We start from the raw sequence: 18,914 nt of genomic DNA, 5'->3' as shown, positions 1-18,914 counted from the left end.
CACACAGATTTCTCAGGAGGCAGGTAAGGTGGTCTGGTGTTCCCATCTCTTTAAGAATTTTCCACAGTTTGTTGTGATCTACACAGTCAATGGCTTTGGCGTAATCAGTAAAGCACTAGATGTTTTTCTGGAATTCTCTTGCTTTTTCTATGATCCAACAGATATTGGCAATTTGATCTCTGGTTTCCCTGCCTTTTCTAAATCCAGCTGGAACATCTGGAAGTTCACAGTTCACGTACTGTTGAAGCCTGGCTTGGGGAATTTTGAGCATTACTTAGCTAGCATGTGAGATGAGTGCAATTGTGCGGTCATTTAAACATTCTTTGGCATTGCTCTTCTTTGGGATTGGAATTAAAACACCTTTTCCAGTCCTGTGGTCACTGCAGAGTTTTCCAAATTTGCTGGCATATTGAGTGCAGCACTTTAACAGCATAATCTTTTAGGATATGAAATAGCTCACCTGGAATTCCTTCACTTCCACTAGCTTTGTTCATAGCGATGCTTCCTAAGGCCCACATGACTTCGCATTCCAGGATGTCTGGCTGTAGGTGAGTGATCACACTATCGTGGTTATCTGGGTCATGAAGATCTGTTTTATATAGTTCTTCTGTGTATTCTTGCCACCTCCTCTTAATATCTTCTGCTTCTGTTAGGTCCATACCATTTCTGTCCTTTATTGAGCCCATCTTTGCATGAAATGTTCCCTTGGTATCTCTGATTTTCTTGAAGAGATCTCTAGTCTTTCCCATTCTATGGTTTTCCTCTATTTCTTTGCATTGATCACTGAGGAAGGCTTTCTTATCTCTCCTTGCTATTCTTTGGAACTCTGCATTCAAATGGGTGTATGTTTCCTTTTCTCCTTTGCCTTTTGCTTCTCTTCTTTTCTCAGTTATTTGTAAGGCGTCTTCAGACAACCATTTTGCCTTTTTGCATTTCTTTTTCTTGGGGATGGTCTTGATCACTGTCTCCTGTACAATGTCACAAACCTTTGCCTGTTCTTCAGGTAGTCTGTCTATCAGACCTAATCCCTTGAGTCTATTTGGCACTTCCACTGTATCATGGTTAAGAGATTTGATTTAGGTCATACCTGAATCATCTAGTGGTTTTCACTACTTTCTTCAATTTAAGTCTGAATTTGGCAAGAAGGAGTTCATGATCTGAGCCACAGTCAGCTCCTGGTCTTGTTTTTGTTCACTATATAGAGCTTCTACATCTTTTCAAAGAACAGACATCATATAACTCTTTTTTTTTTTTTTTTCCTTTTTGGCCAGCTGTGCAGCATGCGGGATCGTCCCGACCAGGATCAGGGACTGAACCCCGGTCCCCTGCAGTGGGAGAGTGGAGTCTTAGCCAGGGAAGCACCAGGGAAGTCCTAGACCTATCTTCTGACTGTTGTTGTTTTAGTCACTAAATCATGTCTGACTCTTTGGGACCCCATGGACTGTAGCCCTCCAGGCTCCTCTGTCCATGGATGTCCCAGGCAAGAATACTCAAATGGGTTGGCATTTCCTTCTCCAGGGACTCTTCCTGAGCCAGAGATCAAACCCGCCTCTCCTGCATTGGCAGGCGGATTCTTTACTGTTGAACCACCAGGGAAGTCCCATCTTCTGACTATGATGTAATTAAATTAGAAATCACTAACAAATGGTTAATTTAAAATATATATTTCATACAGGCGTAATACAGTTACATTAATCCATCACAGTCTGCATTCCATCCTGGGATCCCTCCAGCTTTTAAATAATTTTAAAAAATTTTGTATATGGTATAGTTCATTCTTTGGGCTGTAAAGTTCTATGGGTTTTTAACAAATGTGTGGAGTCATGTATCCACCGTATCAGACAGATGTCTCACTGCCCTAAAAGAATCTGTTCTCCACTTATTAAACCCTGCTCTCTCCTCTCAAACCCCTCACAATGACTAATCTTTTTTACATGTATCTTGCTTTTTCTGCAGTGTCATCGATGTGGAATTATAGCGTATATAGCCTTTACAGACTGGTTTCTTTCACTCAGCAGTATGCATTGAAGGGCCATTCACACCTTTTCATGGCCTAATAGCTTGTTTTTTTTTAATCCCTGAATATTATTTTTCAGTGTATGCATGTACTACAGTTTTTTTTTTTTTCCACTCATCTATTATTGAGGGATATCTCAGTTGTTTCCAGTGTTTGGCAGTTGTGAATAAAGCTGCTATAAATATTTGCATGCAGGTTTTTCTGTGGACAAAATTTTTAAGTGGGTTGTGTAAATACCTAGGAACACAAATGTTGGGTCATATGGTAAAACTATGTTTAGCTTCGTAAGAAATTGGAAACTGTTCCAATGTGGCTGTACTATTTTGCACTCCTACCAGCAATGAATGAAAATTCTTGTTATACTGCATTCTTGCCAGCACTTGATAATGGTTTATTGGACCTTAGCCATACTAATAGATGTGTTCTTTTTATTTTTTCATTCTTTTAAACCGCAATTCCCTGATGACAAATAGGGCTTCTCTGGTGGTGCTAGTGGTGAAGAACCTGCCTGCCAGTGGGTTCAGGAAGACCCCCTGGAGGAGGGCACAGCAACGCACTCCAGTATTCTTGCCTGGACAATTCCATGGACAGAGGAGCCTGGCATCACAAAGAATTGGACACGATGGAAACAACTTAGCACGTGTGCACAATGTCAAATAATGTTGAGCATCTTTTCATATGCTTATTTGCTATCATGTATCTTCTGTGCCCATTTCAAAAAATTGGGATGTTTACTTCCTCATTGTTGAGCTTTGGGTTATTTGTATATTTTGGATACAAACCTTTTATTAGATATTTTTTGCAAATATTTTCTGTGGCTTGTGACTTCCCTTTTTATTCTTAACAGCATCTTTTGCAGAGCAGAAGTTTGCTTTAATAAAATCCAATTTATCATTTTTTTCTTCCATAGAGTTTGCTTTTGCTGTTGTATCTAGTAATTCACTGCCAAACCTTTTAGATTTTCTCCTAGTTTGTCTTCTAGAAGTTTTATATAGTTTCGTGTCTATGACCATTTTGAGTTAATTTTTATAAAGAGTATAAGATCTGTGTGTACATTAATATTTTTTACATTGTATTTTTGCATATGGTCATCCAGTTATTCCAATACCATTGTTGAAAAGACCATCCTTTCTCCATTGGATTGCCTTTTTTTCCTTTGACCAGTTAACTATATTTAGGCGGGTCTATTTCTGGAGTCATCTACTCTCTTTCATGTTTCTGTGTGTCTATTCTATTTGCCAATACCATGTATTTTAATTATGGAAAACCTTACAGGAAGTCTTAAAGTCAGGTCTTTAAAGCCTCCAACTTTGTTCTTTCTTATTACTGTGTTGAATATCTCTTAATAAGTCTTTTGTCTTTCCATCTGAACTTTAGAATCAGTTTGCTGATATCTGTAAAACAGCTTGCTCTGCTTTTGATTGAGATTATATTGAATCTATAGATTAGTTTGGGAAGAACTGACATCAACAATATTGAGTCTTCTAATCCATGAACATGTAATATACATATATTTTTTCTAAAATTTTATGAATACATATTTTAAGTTAATAAAAACTTTGAATATCTCAGAAGTCAAAGAAGAGATCATAATGAAAAATTTTACAATATGAAAAAGTTGAGTGATAACAACACAAATGCTTATAAGTGAAAATTATAAAACTTTATACGATTCATATCAAACTTATGGGCGATATAAAAAGTGGTACTCTGGAAAATGTATAGTTTTAACTTGCTTTATAATAGAAAATCAGAAAGACTGAAAATTAAAGAACTAAATGCTCATCATAAGAGAAAAAAGAACAAAAGAATAAACCCAAATAAAGGAAAAAGATTATAAAGTTAAGACAGAAATGGAAACAGTGAACAAAAACAGCCAGATACGGAAACAACACCGTGTCCATCGGTGGATGAATGGATACAGATAACGTGGTATTTCATTTCACACAATGAAATACTACTTAGCCATGAGAAAAAACGGAGATCCTGTCATTCGTGACAACGTGGATGAATCTCGGGGGCATTAACACTAGTCAACAGACAGAGAAGGACAAATACCGCAGGGTTATCACCTATATGCAGAATTTTTGTTTAAAAAAGAGTCAGACAAGTGGAAACAAAGTGAAAGTGATTTCTGGGAGTGGGAGAAAAGAGAGAGGTTAGCAAAAGAATAATTACTTTCTACTGTAAGATGAATAGGCCTAAGGATAGGATGTAAAAACATGTGACGATAGTGGATAACACTACACTGCATAATTGAAATCTGCTAAGACAGCAGAACATAAATTTCTCACCAAAAATCATAATAAATAAATAGGTAGGTAATGGATATGTGAACTAACTAGATGGAGTCCTTTATACACACACACACACACACACACACATTTATTCCTGAGTTTTCCATCCTGTTCCATTGATTTATATTTCTGTTTTTGTACCAGTATCATACTGTTTTGATGACTGTAGCTTGGTAGTACAGTCTGAAATCAGGAAGCCTTATTCCTCTAGCTCCACTTTTCATTTTCAAGATTGCTTTGGCTATTTGGTGGGGTCTCTTGTGTCTCCATACAAATTTTGAGTATTTTTGTTCTAGTTCTGTGAAAAATGCCATTGGTAATTTGATAGGGATTATATTGAATCTGTAGTTTGCCTTGGGTAGTATACTCATTTTTGACAATACTGTTTCTTCCAATCCATGAACATGGTATATCTTTCCATCTGTTTATGTCTTCTTCGATTTTTTTCATCAGCATCTTATAGTTTTCAGAATACAGGTCTTTTGTCTCCTTCAGTTCAGTTCAGTTCAGTTCAGTCAGTCGTGTCCGACTCTTTGCGACCCCATGAATCACAGTACGCCAGGCCTCCCTGTCCATCACCAACTCCCGGAGTTCACTCAGACTCATGTCCATCGAGTCAGTGATGCCATCCAGCCATCTCATCCTCTGTAGGTAGGTTTATTCCTAGATATTTTATTCTTTTTGATGCAATGGTAAATGGAATTGCTTCTTCTTTTTTTTTTTTTTGGAATTGCTTCTTAAATTTCTCACGACTTAGTGACTGAAGAGCAACAACAAGCAAATATACCTGATAGCCCTTGCTGCTGCTGCTGCTGCTAAGTCGCTTCAGTCGTGTCCGACTCTGTGCGACCCCATAGACGGCAGCCCACCAGGCTCCCCCGTCCCTGGGATTCTCCAGGCAAGAACACTGGAGTGGGTTGCCAGCCCTTGGGCCACAACTAATGAGCCCCTGGGCTGCAACTACTGAAGGCCATGTGCCTAGAGCCTGTGCTCCATAAGAGAAGCCACCAAAATGAGAATCCCATACACTGCAATTAGAGAGTAGCCCCCATTCTGCACAACTATAGAAAGCTCGTATGTAGCAACAGAGACCCAGCAGAGCCAAAACTAAATAAATAACATAATTTTTAAAAACCTTTAAATTATAAATTTGACTACTCAAAAATGAACATTGTAAAGTAAAAAACCACACAACTGGGAGAATATATAACAAACGTGCATCAGTCGGGGGATAAAAAGGATCAAGAATGTGTAAAGAGGCCACAAATCAATAATAAGACCATATAAAAATGGCCAAAAGACATGAATGGGCTTTTCAATAAGAGAAAATATAAACAAACATATGAAGAGATGCTCAATCTCTTTAATAATAAGGGAAATGCAGATCAAGACCACAATTTACACTTTGCTTGAGAAAATTTAAGAAGTCTGACAATACTCAATATCCATTTTTCATACATTTCAGGCAGGAGTATTCATGGTTCCATTTTGGAAAACAATTTGGCATTGTCTCGTAGAGCTGAATATCCTCACACCTTGAGTGTGTGTGTGTGTTGTGTCCAACTCTTTGTGACCCCATGGACTGTAGCCCTCCAGATTCCTCTGTCCATGGGATTTCCCAGCAAGAATACTGGAATGGGTTGCTGTTTCCTCCTCCAGGGGATCTTCCCCACCCAGGGATCACACCTGTGTCTCCTGTGTCTCCTATATTGGCAGGCAGATTCTTGACTGCAGAGCCACCAGGGAAGACCCAACCTCACACCTTATGACCCAGCAATTCTATTCCCACTTGTATATTCTGGGTAAACATTTGTACACATGATCCAAGAAGAGTATCAAAATATTCATGATAATACATTCCAAATATGGGAGGTGGGGAAAAGAGCCCAGAAACCCCATCAAGAGAGGAAGGGATAAACTGTGGTATATTTCTCTAATGGCATACAATACAGCAGTGAAAATGAATACACTTCAGTTATATCTCTCCAGATTTGACCAGCCATTGCTGGATTTGTAGATACAAGGGACCATTAGCCAAGGAATTGTGGGCAGTCTCAAGAGGCTGGAAAAGGCAAGGAACTACATTCCCCACTAGAGCCTCCAGAAAGGAATACAGCCTTGTGACACCTACTTTTAGCCAAGTGAGGCCTATTTTGGCCTTCTGACCTGCAAGACTATAATACTTCTGTGTTCTTGAAAGCCAGTAAGTTTGTGGTAATCTGTCACAACAGCAACAGGAAACTAGCAGAGTGTATATGTGTGTAAGGTTGGAGAGGGTGTCACACAATAGAGGAGACTTCCTAGGGAGGGAGGGAAAGAGGGGAGTGAAGGAGGGAGGGATGGAGAGAACTTTTGTTTTGCTCACAAAGATTTAGTTTGGGGCCTGAAGCCAGCTTCTCTGGTAGAGTACCCTTCAGTGTCCCCCGAGCATCACCTGAATGCCCAACAGGGGCCTGACAGTCTGCAAGAACCTGAAGCATTTGTTCCCAAAGGTCCCCAACCAAGTGGACAGGCCCCAGCAACTGGTTCCCAATATAAAAAGAGGAAACTGAGGCCTGGGACAGGGAGGTACGGCCAGGAGCAGCCCCCTTTCTGAGGGCAGGAAATGGCCAGATGCCACATCTTAGAACTCACGCTTCTTGGGAGGGCAGTCTTCTTCCACAGACTTCCCACAGTTGAACAGGGTCCGGCAGGCTCCTGTCAATATCTATACTGAGAATGTGGCCCCACAATTCCTGGGTGTCCTCATAATCGAAACCCTTCACACCCTCCCAGCCCTTCCTCCCTAGAGACAGGACCACAAGCTAAAGCCAGGGCCCACCTGACCACAATCCAGGCCCAGCCGGACCCTTGGAAGCAGAACCCTTGAGTTCCATGGTGTCCAGGGAGCAGTGTCACAATGAGGTGGGGAGGTCCTGGGGTTGGGTAGGATGAGGGGGAGCAGCATTCTACCACTGGGGCACACCTGGCCATAGGCCCTAGGAACAGAAGGGGCAAGGCAGACTGAGAAAATCTCCACATGAGCCAGCCCCATGCCTTCATGCAGGCTGTGCCCAACACCCAGAGCACCTGCCTTCCCCATGATGGCTCCACCTCCATTGTGGGAAATCCTCCCATCCTTCCAGGTACCACTTGCTCACCCCCAATCCCCAGGCCTAAGGAGAAAGAATGGAGAGGAAAGTCAAGGGAGGGACAGACACTCCGCTCAGCTGCTCCCAGATCCCCACCCAGGGGAGGAGGGAGTGTAGGTTAAAGTTTTCTTGGTGGGAAACTTGAGGAGTGGCCATAGGATGGCCTTTTCTTTCTCTGAGAGGAGGATGAGAAGCTATCTGGTAGGGAGTAAGAGGAAGGGAGACAAGCAGAGTGGACCTGAGAAATAGCCACCAGTGAGAATCGGAAAACAAGCTGACTTGAAAAGCTGGTAGGAATACAAGGTGCTGCTAAAGACTCAGGAAGTACTGCTGACCGTGGATTCAGAGAAGAGAGCCGCCAGTATGATGCTCTCTAGCTGTGACCAGCTCTTGGGGTGCAAGCAGAAAGAAGGCGGACAGTTGGGCTAATGTGCTGCTATGATTGTGCTAGTTGGACTGTCTTGTAAGCCCAAGAGATACAGTGTGGGGGTCCACAGAGAGGGGCAGGAGATGAAGTAGGGTTCCAAGGAGTCATTTGCCAGCACTTTGTTCATACTAAGGAGCAACGCAGAGGTCCTGGGGTGATCACTGAGAACCCCTGAATATTCGTGAAGAAAGCCTAATTTTAGGAGCCTCCCAGGGCCACTGACTGATGATTGCTCACTGCAAGTCCCAAAAGAACCAACACTAGTGGCCACCAAGTAAGAAGCCTTCTGCCCCCTTCCCTTACCCTGCATGGGCCCTGCAAGAGCCAGAGCAGCAGAGGATGAAAGGAAAGAGGGGCCTAGAGAGGGACATGTCCTGCCTCTCCCTGCCACTGGTCCTGAGTGAACGGCAGGTGAAGGAGAATCTCTGAAGAGAAGGCAACCCTGAAGCTTTGATTCTGACTAAATCAGTCTCCTCTCAGCAGATCAAATGTCTTGTGGGTCCCACCTTATCCATTCAGGCCTGGTCCAGCCACTGGAGGAACTGCAAACTTCCCTTTGTCCACCTGCCTGGATGGGTCCATGATTTCAAGGGTTGGGAGAGGCCATACTCGGCTGTCCTGTTCTGGGCTTGACTGTGTTTTCAGGACAGGGGGAATCCCAGATGGAGGGGATCTGAGGAGCCATATCCCCAAAGAGTGTCAGAGAACAAGTTAAACCCAAGACACACCCAAGACTCTAATTCAGAACAGGGTACTTGGGGTGGGGTTTTGGGGATGAGCATGGTTTTGAAAGGAGGAAGGCCCACCTAGGATGCTTCTGAGATTGGGCCAGGCAGTGGGTGGCTGGCTCTGGGGCCAGCTCACAGGGTACTGCCTCCACTAGCAAGGCTGGTGGTGCTCACAGGTCCAGCTATTTACAGGGGAGTGTTTAGGCAGCTCTCTGCTGCTGCGGGTCTAGCTTTGGAGACACAGTTACAGAGCTAAGTGCTGCTCTAAAGGCTACCCCTGGGCTGGAAATACTTCCCAAGGCCTCCAAATCCTTTTCTGAAAGCACTGCCTTCAGAGAGCTGGAGGAAGCAGAAGGTCATCATTGGCTAACTAGGAACTGTTTCCATTCCTTGCCACCTCCTCCCCAAAGTATAGGAATCATGAGGGCTCCCTCTGCAACAATGGACAGTGGTAAAGTAGAGACCTGGCCTTCTGGAAGAGGGGCCACTGATATGAGGTCCTGGGCTTCAGAGACAGCAAGTACCTCACTGTGGTCAGGATTCTTGCTCCAGGTCATCGATGGTGTCCTTCAAGGTCTGGCCACGTGTGTCTGTCAGCAGGGCACAGAGTAAGCTGGCCCCATTGGGGAGGCTGCCATAGATGAGCACGAAGAGGGACGCACGATACTTGCCCAGCAGGATCATGAGTGGCATGAGGATGCCCCTGATCCTTGAAAAGATGCCTACCATCCCCATGCCCGTCTGCCTGTGGGAAGGCCAGCAGAAGCTGAGCGGACCCGGCCTCCCCTGGGTCTACCCCAGCTCCTCCCACAGTTCCACCCCAGCTGACGTCCTTGGGAAGCCCCCATGTCTCATCTGGTGTCCCCAGACATGCACGGTCCCCAGGCTTCCTCAAGCCCACCCAGCCTTCCCGCCCCATCAACCTGCACTTCTCCTCATCCTACAATGTGGCCTGCTTCCCCCACCTCCAGGCCTTCTGTTTGCCGGCTGCATTCCTGCTATCCAGTCTCTGATCAAAGGCTTCACCTCCTGACCACCCCCCACTCCCACTGCAGACTTCCTTTTGAGCCATTCATCAAACCTGGACTCACACCGTATTTAGTCCTGACAAGGCCAGGCTATGGCCCCTGGTGTATCTGCTCTCCACTGCCCTCCTCTGCACTCCCCTGACCGCATCCAGCCCTGGACCGCATCCAGCCCTGCTGCCCCAGAGCCAGTCCTGTAAGTTCTGTGGGGAACACCAGGGAGGGCAGAGGAGGGATGGTCAAAATGAGGGTCTCGGGAGCAGAGGAGCCAGGGTTGCACCCGCTGCCCTTACCTGATGACAGTGGGGAAGAGCTCAGCAGAGTCCACGTAGAAGATGGTAAATCCAGCCGCCAAGGCAAACTTCCCCACCAGAGCCAGCACAGTGACCACCACAGGCAGATCTGGTGGAGGCTGCCCGTCAGCCACAGGAAGAGTGGCCAGCCCACCTCCTGGGCCCTGTCCCTGCCCTCCCAAACTCCTCACCCCTTGTGCACCCAAGCCCCAGAGAAGCCCTCACTCCTGAAAAGGAAATAAAGGGTCTTGGTAGCAGAGGGGGTGTGGGCAGAGGCCCTGGTATCTGCTGGGACGAAGATGATGGTGATACACGTGAGGCCACCCAGAACCAGGGTCCCCAACTGACTCTACCTGCGGCCCACCCATTCCATTATAAAGATGCTTCAGTAGCAGGCAGGCACCTCGACTGCTCCAAAGTTAACTGTGTCAGGTAGATATTCAGGCCAAAGTGCCCCACCTTGAGGCCCAGACCATAGAACACCAGGCTGTCCACAAACCTGCAGAGTTCAAGAGTCTCTCTCAGTGCCAGGGGATGAGACCCCATCACACTCAGAAAGAGAGACTGCCTCGGCCAGGAGTCACAACAGGAGACAGAAGCACAGCCAGCAAGAGACCCAGTGGTACCCAGACAGCCACCTCCCCCAGAGACATGGCAGCCCTTTAGTTTAGGCCTCAGGGAGGGCTGTGGGCCCTGAGTCCACTCACCAGATATAGAAGAGAATCAGGGTCTCTTTCCGGAGCTGGGGGTGTTGGAACAGATCTAGGGCATTCCCTGCGGGGCTGGTCTTCTCTGGGGCCAGCTGGGAGGGATGTGCAGAGTGAGGGGCCAGGCAGGCCGGTCTGTGTGGTCTCATCAGGCAGGGCTGGCCCAGTGCTGCAAGTACCTGGCTCAGGATCTTGGAGGGGAGTTTGCGGCTGTTGACCAAGGCCACTTTCTGGATCACTGTTTGGCCTCCTCTCCCTTCCTCCAGGTAAGGAGCCACCGTACAGATTCTGGCAGGGCCCTGTGGGTCAGGAATAGCTGTGACCTTGGGGCCTGAACTTCCCCGCTGTCTTAGCACGCACACACCCCACAGGCCTCACAGCCTCCCTCTCCAGACACCTCTCTGCATGTACCACCAGCCAAGAGGTAGTTTGCCTGGGAAATATCTCCTCACCAGAAGCAGAAGAGCAGAAAGACAGGTGCAGTGACAGCAATCTGGAAGAGTCTCCAGTTCTGGATGCCGTAGGCAAGTCCTGCAAGAGCCATCTGCCCCAGGGAGAAGGTGCGCTGTGCCAGGACCACAGCCTGGATCCTCCACGAGGGCCCCACCCACTCTGTAACTGGAAGCAGGCAGAGGCTGAGGCTGGGCTGGACCCCACCCTATCACTTCTTGCCATCATGAAATGCCACCAGGTCAGGGTCTGTGGTCCTGGTCCAGTTCAGGGCGTGCCAGTGCCATCACATTAGGTGCACGGAGCTGACTGGGCCCCCCAGGCAGTGTGGGAGTGTGGCCACACAGGCCCCATGGCCTTGCTCTGCAGCTGCTGGCTTCAGGGCCCAGATACTCACGTAGGGTGACATTGCTGAAGGTATATCCAGTGACAGCTGTGGCCACAGAAAAGCACAGGACCATGTAGAGCTCAAAGCTGGGCACGAAGGCTGTGCTCATGCCAAGGATGGAGAAGAGAAGCAGCTGCACCAGGAGAGTGGCCTTGTGGCCAATCCTGGGGTTGCAAAGGGGCAGGTCGAGGAGTGAATCTGTCTAAGGGGAAAGAGGGAGACCCAGATCCAAGCCCTTTCCTGGGCGCTCTGTCTGTGGGAGGGTGCATGGCCCCAGCTGGGAGTCCCATTGCAGGTGGACAGGGCCTTACGTGGAGACTGGTGAGAGGGGCCCTGGGGAGAACTAGACCCTGGGCCAGGAATCCAAGAGCATGCTGGGTCGGGGGAACTGGTCAAGGTCCTTACCAGTTGCAGAGGGGCCCGAAGATGAGCGCCCCAATGAGGAGCCCAGCCACATACACCGACTGGGAGGTTTCCATCAGATGCTTCCGACCATAGACCATGTTAAAATGAGGTAGACACAGGCAGATGTGAGCTCAGGGGTAGCTAAGGCAAGTCTTTTTATCAGCTAGCCCATGCATGACAAACCTCTCAGGACAGAAGTGGGGCAGGTTCCCAAACTGTGTACCAAGGTACCCCAGGGCACCAGCTTTGTGAACTCAGAGTGCATGACACAATACTTAGAAGTGTAAGAGGAAATACAGTGACAGTCAACATCTGTTTCATATCAAACTACCAGCTCCAGATGGTTCACGCAATTCTTTTCAGTGATCTGTGTGACGTTGTGTTTTTGGCAAGTGCTGTGGGAAAAGCAAAAACCATGTGAAACTCACAGGGTTCAAGGACTGCGAAATGTGGTTCCCAATATATCCTATTAGGAAGTAACTGTACTGACTTGAGGATGAAATTTAAATGTTTTCTTTTGATTTGTGTATTTTTTTTTTAAACAGCCACTGAGTTGTTAGTATATAAATTCTTAATTTTTGTTTCTATTTTTGCTGTTGGTGGTTTTTTTTTTTTTTTTAACCCCACTGCATGGCATGAGGCATCTTAGTTCTTCAACCAAGGATCAAATTGGAAGTGCAGAGTCTTAACCACTGGACCGCCAGGGAAGTCCCTCTTCTTAAGTTGTTTGGATCAAATTACTTATTAGATGAAACTTCCAGGTATGTTTTTTGGCCTGGAGATACCATATAAAATTATTGACCCACCATGGATGCACGGTTTGGGAACCCCTGACGGTCACTAACTGCTTCTTCCTGACAAATGGCGCTTCCTCCCTGTAACCACAGCACCCCTGTGACCTGCTTGGGCCTTTTAGACTTTTCCCAACGAACTGAAAAACCCCCCTGAAACTCCCATCATTCTCAGGCAATCAGAATCCTAAGAAGCCCTCACACATCCCCTGAGGAAAGAGATTAGGATGCAGGAACATGAAGCCTGTACACACATACACACATGGCGATGGGAGGAGAGACAGCCCACATGGAGACTCACAGAACCTGACAGACAGATTGGAAATCCATGTGAAGAACGCATGGGTGTCCATACACATTTGCACACACGTCCACTGCATGCGCACACACAACAGTGCATGTGACTGACCCGTCTGTGTGCCCCTCAAGGAAGTTCTGTGCCCCCTGCACACCTCTCAGCTCCATCCTCAAGTGTGCGCAGGGGGATCATGACAGGTGAGGTCTCCTCCAGAGCTCACAGACACAACTTCACAATATTAATGCTTGCTGAGTGCTTACTCTGGATTGGGTACTATGCCAAATGTTTCACACGCATCATCTCATGTAATTCTAGCAACAATCCTTGACTTACTATATATAGGTTCAGCAGCTAGTCCTAGGTCCTCGAGTTGGACAGCTGGATGGCAGTGAGTTCAGACATCTTTGCTGCCCTGGACAGGGAGTGAAACTAAGGGAAAGCTAAGGTAATGTTTCCTGAGTGAAAGGATGCGTGAATGAATGGAAGAAGGAACCAATCAATACCTTCAGTTAGCTGAGAAGCCAATCTCCATGAGTTACCTAATCTTTAGCCCAAAATTAACCAGTTCAGGAGATAGTATTTTGCTCCTACATCTGTCCTGAAGGACAACTGTTAATTCTGTAAGAGCTTTAAGTGATCATCAAATGATGAATGGATTGCTCCCGAGAATGAAGTGTGGCAGGACCGGGTACTTGGAACTTGTTGTTCCGCCCAGTTCTATCCTGTTTGCTTTTTTGTCCAGCCACCACAGATTGCCTCGTAGTTAGATATTGTTTAAAATAAAAATTTATGAATAAAGGTCTGCTGAGTCATTCTGTGTGACTTTGTTAGCTGATCTGCTGCTGTCTTGGGTTTCCCATGTACAAATGAAGATGAAACAGATTCCTTAGTACCACCGGATAGGATAAAAGGAATTAACACGTACAATATAGGTAGCAAAGTGGCTGAGCTAAGTCAGTTCAGCTGAGGCTGTACTAACACAGCTTTGTGAGGCCCATGAAGCATACAGCTGGTGACATAGGCATCTCGGATACAAGGGGCCTTCATGCTCTGAAGACGTGAGTGCCAAGCCATGGGACTCCACCAAGGCTGCCTCCTCTGCTCAGTGGACACCATTCATTAATCCTATCTTATCAAATTATCTAACTCCCATGTAGGCTTATTATTCCCTCTGTTTCGCAGAAGAGAGAGGCTTGGAGAGGTGCCAAGACCAACCCCAGTTCATGTGCTGGTGTCATGTTGCAGATGGAAAAGAGATGAACAGGGCTCCAACTTGGGACACCAGGTGTTAACCTCCCCAGCCCTAATGTCTACGGTGGACAGTTCTGTCTGGGGCCTGCCACGGTGGACTGTAGAATCCCACTCCATTTCTTGGAGCACAACCCATCACAACAGTGGAAGTCTCACTTCCACTCTTCCAAACCATCAATGGCTCCCACTGGAAGAAAGTCCCAATTCCTTAGCACTGGTATCAGAGACTCTTTAAGAGTTGGCTCTTGTCTTTTCCCAGTCCTCTTTGTATGTGAGCATTGCTCACACAGGCCAGGCGCTTTCATGCTCCAGACCCTAGAAATGGCTATTCTCTCTGCTCTGCACACCTTCCTTCTGTGGTTCCAGGACAGACCACACTGTTTTTGCTATTCACTGATGGTCCAGTGACCTCTGTGTTCAGAGGTTTGTGTGGACAGGGCTGGGAGTCATTTTCTCTTTTACCAAGGATGGGCACCCAGGAAACGTTGGACAGGTAGGCTGAGAAGGAGAAATGTACTCTGTCATTCACGAGCACACAGCTTATAAGGAAATGTATTTTTTTTTTTCTTCTCAAATCTGGATTATCTGTATTTCACTTTGCATGTGAAGCTGCTGGTTATAAATGAAACTTGGGATATCAGGTCAGATAAGCCCCCAGAGTCAGCGTAGCTTGTAGTGTAGCTTCTACCCCTGCTTGTAGACTGGAAGCCAGGATGGACACCTCACACAAGGTAGCTCCACTCTGGAACCCAGTTTGGGGTTGTCAAGTAGTTCGGGGCACAAAGTACCAAAAGCATACATTCACGTGGGAGTTGCAGTCCTTGGGAGGGTGGGTCCGTGGAAGCATGTCAGGGAAGGGCCAGAGGGCCAAGGTCCAACACCAGGATCAGCAAAGAGGAGAGAGGAGAGAGAGGCCCTTAGTCCTTGAGAACATCCCTTTCGTCCCATAAAACCTGCCCACCCCTGGCCCAGGCAAACCAAGCTCCTGACCCATCACTTTCTTCCTGTTACCAGGCCTTTCTTTTTCTATTCTCTGCCTACGAAGGCTTTCTCCTTTTCCCTATTAACCTTCTTCTGGTCCCTGGGCACCCAGCTCACACACCAACTGCTTCAGGGAGCTGCCTGCCCATTCTCTCCCCAGGAAGAAGCAAATTCTAGCCTCAGAGTTTATTGAGCCCTTGTCCCTGTACTAGGAGTCCAGGTCTTCTCAGAGGTGAACAGGGTGCCTCTGTTCTGACTGTGCCTCACATATTGAGAACTCAGGAGCTGTTGGTTGGATAATAATTCCATGAACAGTCCAGCAAAGGCTGTGAACAAGAGCTAGGGTTGGCTCTGAGCACTCTGGAAGTCTGTCTGAGCTATAAGGATGGTGACACTTGGCTAGATGGGCAGCGAGTTTATGAGCACCTGGAGAGGTAGACACAGCGTCTAAGGATGATGAAGATCAGATCTACCATCAGTGAGACACCGGGGAGATGAAGGAAGGGGCACTGAGGATCAGACAAACCCAGGCTGGGCTAGATCCAGGGCTAGCAGAGTTCAAGGTGACCTACTCCCGCTGTGGGTGGACTGAGCGGGAGGATCAGGAAGAAGGCAGGAGGATATACCCTCAGGCTGCTGGGTGCCCTGAACGAGAGTCCCAGGTCCACTGTGAAGCATGTGTGCTGCCCCTGTCAAGTCATCTCCCTATTCTGTGCTCCGCCCTACTGTCTGGGAAGCAACCCTTCTTGCTCTGAGGTGGCTGGAGTGGGAAAGTCTTTCTACTGTTCTGCTGGGGCCCCTCCTGAGAACAGAGTTAGCACAAGCAATTGCTCAGGTATGTGCAGGACAAGTCCTAGAGTTCTGCATGGCCTCCAGCATCTCAGAGGCAGGCAGGCAGGCAGGCAGGAAGAGATTTAGAGAGAAAGGCTGAAGGCAGGGAGTCCAAGGCAAGCAAGCAGGAAGGTAGACGAGTGGGCAGGGAAGGGGTAGGACTGCAAGATTAGTTAAATAAGAAGACAGGTAGGTGGGCAGACACACAGCGGGTGGCTGAAAGACAAAGGCAAATGGGAAGGCAGATGCAAACCTTGGACAGAGAAAGGCATGAGAACAGCTGTACAGGAGTGGCAGGAAAGAAGGCCATGGGGCAGACATGCGAAGGGACAGATAAAAACAGAGAGATGAATGGACAGATGGACAAATATTCCAGACAAAGGGAATGGATGGAGAGTTAGATGGGCTGACAGGCAGAGGACAGAAAGCAAAACAGGCATGACAATGGTCATTCAGGCCTGGGGCGAAGGGGCAGCTTCAGAGGCAGTCACACCTGAGACTGAGGGCAGAGTGGCAGGCAGAGCAGCTGACTGACTCAAAACACTTAGAAAGTCAGACTGACGCACGGCCTTACCTCATTCTCTACAGACAAGGGCCTGCCTTCGGGATAGACCCAGCCTCGCAAAGCTGTGTCTCACTGAAGCTGTGGCTGAGGACGTACTCCAGGCTGGCACCATCGGGGGCAACTGGAACATGAGGCAGGGCTTGGGACTGCCTGCAGCCTCCAGGGGCAAGCTCAGGGCCAGCTGCTCAGCCATGCTCAGGTTCAGAGTCTGGTTCCTGACACAGGCCACTGAACAATAGTGGGCCTCGTCCAGGACCATGAAGACCTGGGTGAACATGTAGAAGGCGGTCAGGAAGCTGGGCACACTCAGCAGTATCAGCAGCTGCACGTGGAAGTGACCAAAGCTGCCCAGTTCAGCCAAGACCTGGGCAAAGGGAGCCATGGTCACTGGTCACCAGCTCCTTAGCTGGGGCTACCAGCTAGCTTTGCAGCTCGCTTGGGGTAATGGTGGCAGCTGCGTTAATGTTTAATCCAGCCCTGTGTGGCTCCACCTGTCACACCTCTGCTCCTGAGCTCAGGTCTAGGAATGACAGAATATGATGAAAAAACAGTCCACTCTGGCTTGGAGGATCTGAGGATGTTTGACGGACTCTGTGAGAAGGCAATACCAGAGGAACTTCTCAGGCCTAGCATGCAGCAGCGAGCTCTAGTCAGATATTACATGGTGTACAAGGACCACACTCCTAGCTGCAACATCCTCTACAATTCACACCAGTGCAAACCCCTCCCATTGTGAAAGAATCCAAATTCTGAGAGTAATTTCAATGCTACAGGGCAGTTGCTACTGTACTTGTCAGTACAGCAGCAAGGACCCAGACTGCATGTTAACTCGGCCAAGAGTTCAACCAACCTGGTCTCATGACCCTGACCTTACTGTCTCCTGCAGGGTCCCTAGCACGTGGTGGTATGCACCACCAGTCAACCCAAGGGTAGTGTTAAAGCCAGGAGACCCACCAAGGGCATACATGCCTTTCCCTTCAGCAGGACAGCTAACACATGCATCCTCATCTCTATCTAATCAAGGAAGAAACCACTAAAACCCTCCCACAATAAGAACAAATGCAAGTGGCCCCAGAGTAGCCCCAACCACACCAGGCAATCTCAGTGAGCACCGAAGGACAAAGCCCCACCCCGGTTGGGGAGCCCCCATCTGGGGGTCATTCCTATAACCTTGCTGGAGTCGAGGTTAGGATGGGGCACAGTGTGGGAGGTGGCAGGTCAGGATTCTTACAGGAACCTCCCACAGATGAACACCCCCATCTTTTTTGTACCCTGGGGGTCTTACTGCAGGTAGACCCTGGGCTTGGAAGGCATCTAATTATGGGAGGATCAGAATGATGGGGCGAAATAGACCATTAGGGGAAAATACATGCTTGGGTGTCATACTCACATTCATCTGTTTGTGTAGCCCTCGGAAAGTCTTTAAATTATTTTAAGAAAAGAGATGAGCAGAGGTGCAGGGGTGAAGAGAATGTGGGGCAGTAAGGTTGTGCAGAGTAGCCCTGGCTATCACGTGCCCATACCTGCGGCCTGTGATTCAGTCCGAATGAAGGAAGGGTCCAGGCAGGGCAGATGCTGGAGGGCAGAGGCGAGTCCACAACCCTGCACAAGAGGACACGTCTCTCTGGCCCCTCCTCCACCCTAAACTCCCTACCAGGCTCCCCACTGTCGCCAGCCCCACCTCTGCTTCCTCACCTAGCTCTCTTGCAAGTTCTTGTCCTCAGCACAGCCTTGAATGAATTGCCAAGAAAGCAGATGCTACCAGCTGCCACTATTCACTTCAGGGCTCAGCCTTTATGGGGGAAACTGAGGTGGAGATAGGAGGAGCCTGTGCTCAGTCATCTCTTCTCTCTGATCAGGGAAAGGATTTTGTGGTCCTTTCAGCTCTAAGGCTCCAAAGGGACTGGGGTTAGGAGGTAGGCGTTTGGGCTCCACCAGTGATTCACTGTGATCCGCCGTCTGCCCCTTCTAGCCCTCTGGCCTCATTTTCTGCATTTGTGTAAAAGAAAAGCTCGAACTAGATGGTCTCTAAGGATTGTTCCATTTCCTAGTGTAGGATTCTAAACTAGAGACAGATAAATGACGAGGAGGCTCTGACATAAGAGTGAGATTCAACCAAAGACCTTCCACAGTTATATAACTACAAGTCTCCAAACTCCATTGGTTTCACTGCACTCCCAGTTCCCCCAGTTCTAAGTTTTTGATTATTTGTTCTCTTAACCCTGCCCCTCTCCCACACCAACCAATCTGCCAAAGGCTCCCCACGATGCTTCAAAGCCCACAGCTGGGGAGTCCTCCCAGGAACACTGTAGCCCCAGGGATCCGTGGT

The 18,914-nt window shown here is 47.8% G+C and overlaps 2 protein-coding genes across 3 annotated transcripts in view; both read right to left on the bottom strand.

Annotated features, from left to right (window-relative positions):
* SLC22A14 (solute carrier family 22 member 14) overlaps positions 1-7,190 on the bottom strand; it is a 25,694-nt gene extending 18,504 nt beyond the window's left edge. The window contains exon 1 of one of the 2 annotated variants that reach the window (XM_061395938.1): positions 7,136-7,190. In XM_061395938.1, coding sequence (XP_061251922.1) covers positions 7,136-7,190 — 55 coding nt within the window. Of the gene's footprint in view, positions 1-6,948; positions 7,038-7,135 lie in introns of those variants that run through there. The other variant, XM_061395939.1, reaches the window with a different exon arrangement.
* SLC22A13 (solute carrier family 22 member 13) lies at positions 5,021-18,914 on the bottom strand. The gene is given in 14 exon segments (XM_061395945.1): positions 5,021-8,939; positions 9,130-9,345; positions 9,919-10,037; positions 10,214-10,338; positions 10,341-10,417; positions 10,626-10,720; positions 10,805-10,863; positions 10,866-10,924; positions 11,078-11,243; positions 11,473-11,627; positions 11,869-12,009; positions 12,197-12,202; positions 16,634-16,697; positions 16,700-18,914. Coding segments are annotated over 14 exon segments (1,689 nt in total). The 5' UTR covers positions 16,968-18,914; the 3' UTR covers positions 5,021-8,800.

Source organism: Bos javanicus, chromosome 22, assembly GCF_032452875.1.
Source record: "Bos javanicus breed banteng chromosome 22, ARS-OSU_banteng_1.0, whole genome shotgun sequence".
Lineage (NCBI taxonomy): Eukaryota > Metazoa > Chordata > Mammalia > Artiodactyla > Bovidae > Bos > Bos javanicus.
This window is presented reverse-complemented; position numbering and strand designations above follow the sequence as displayed.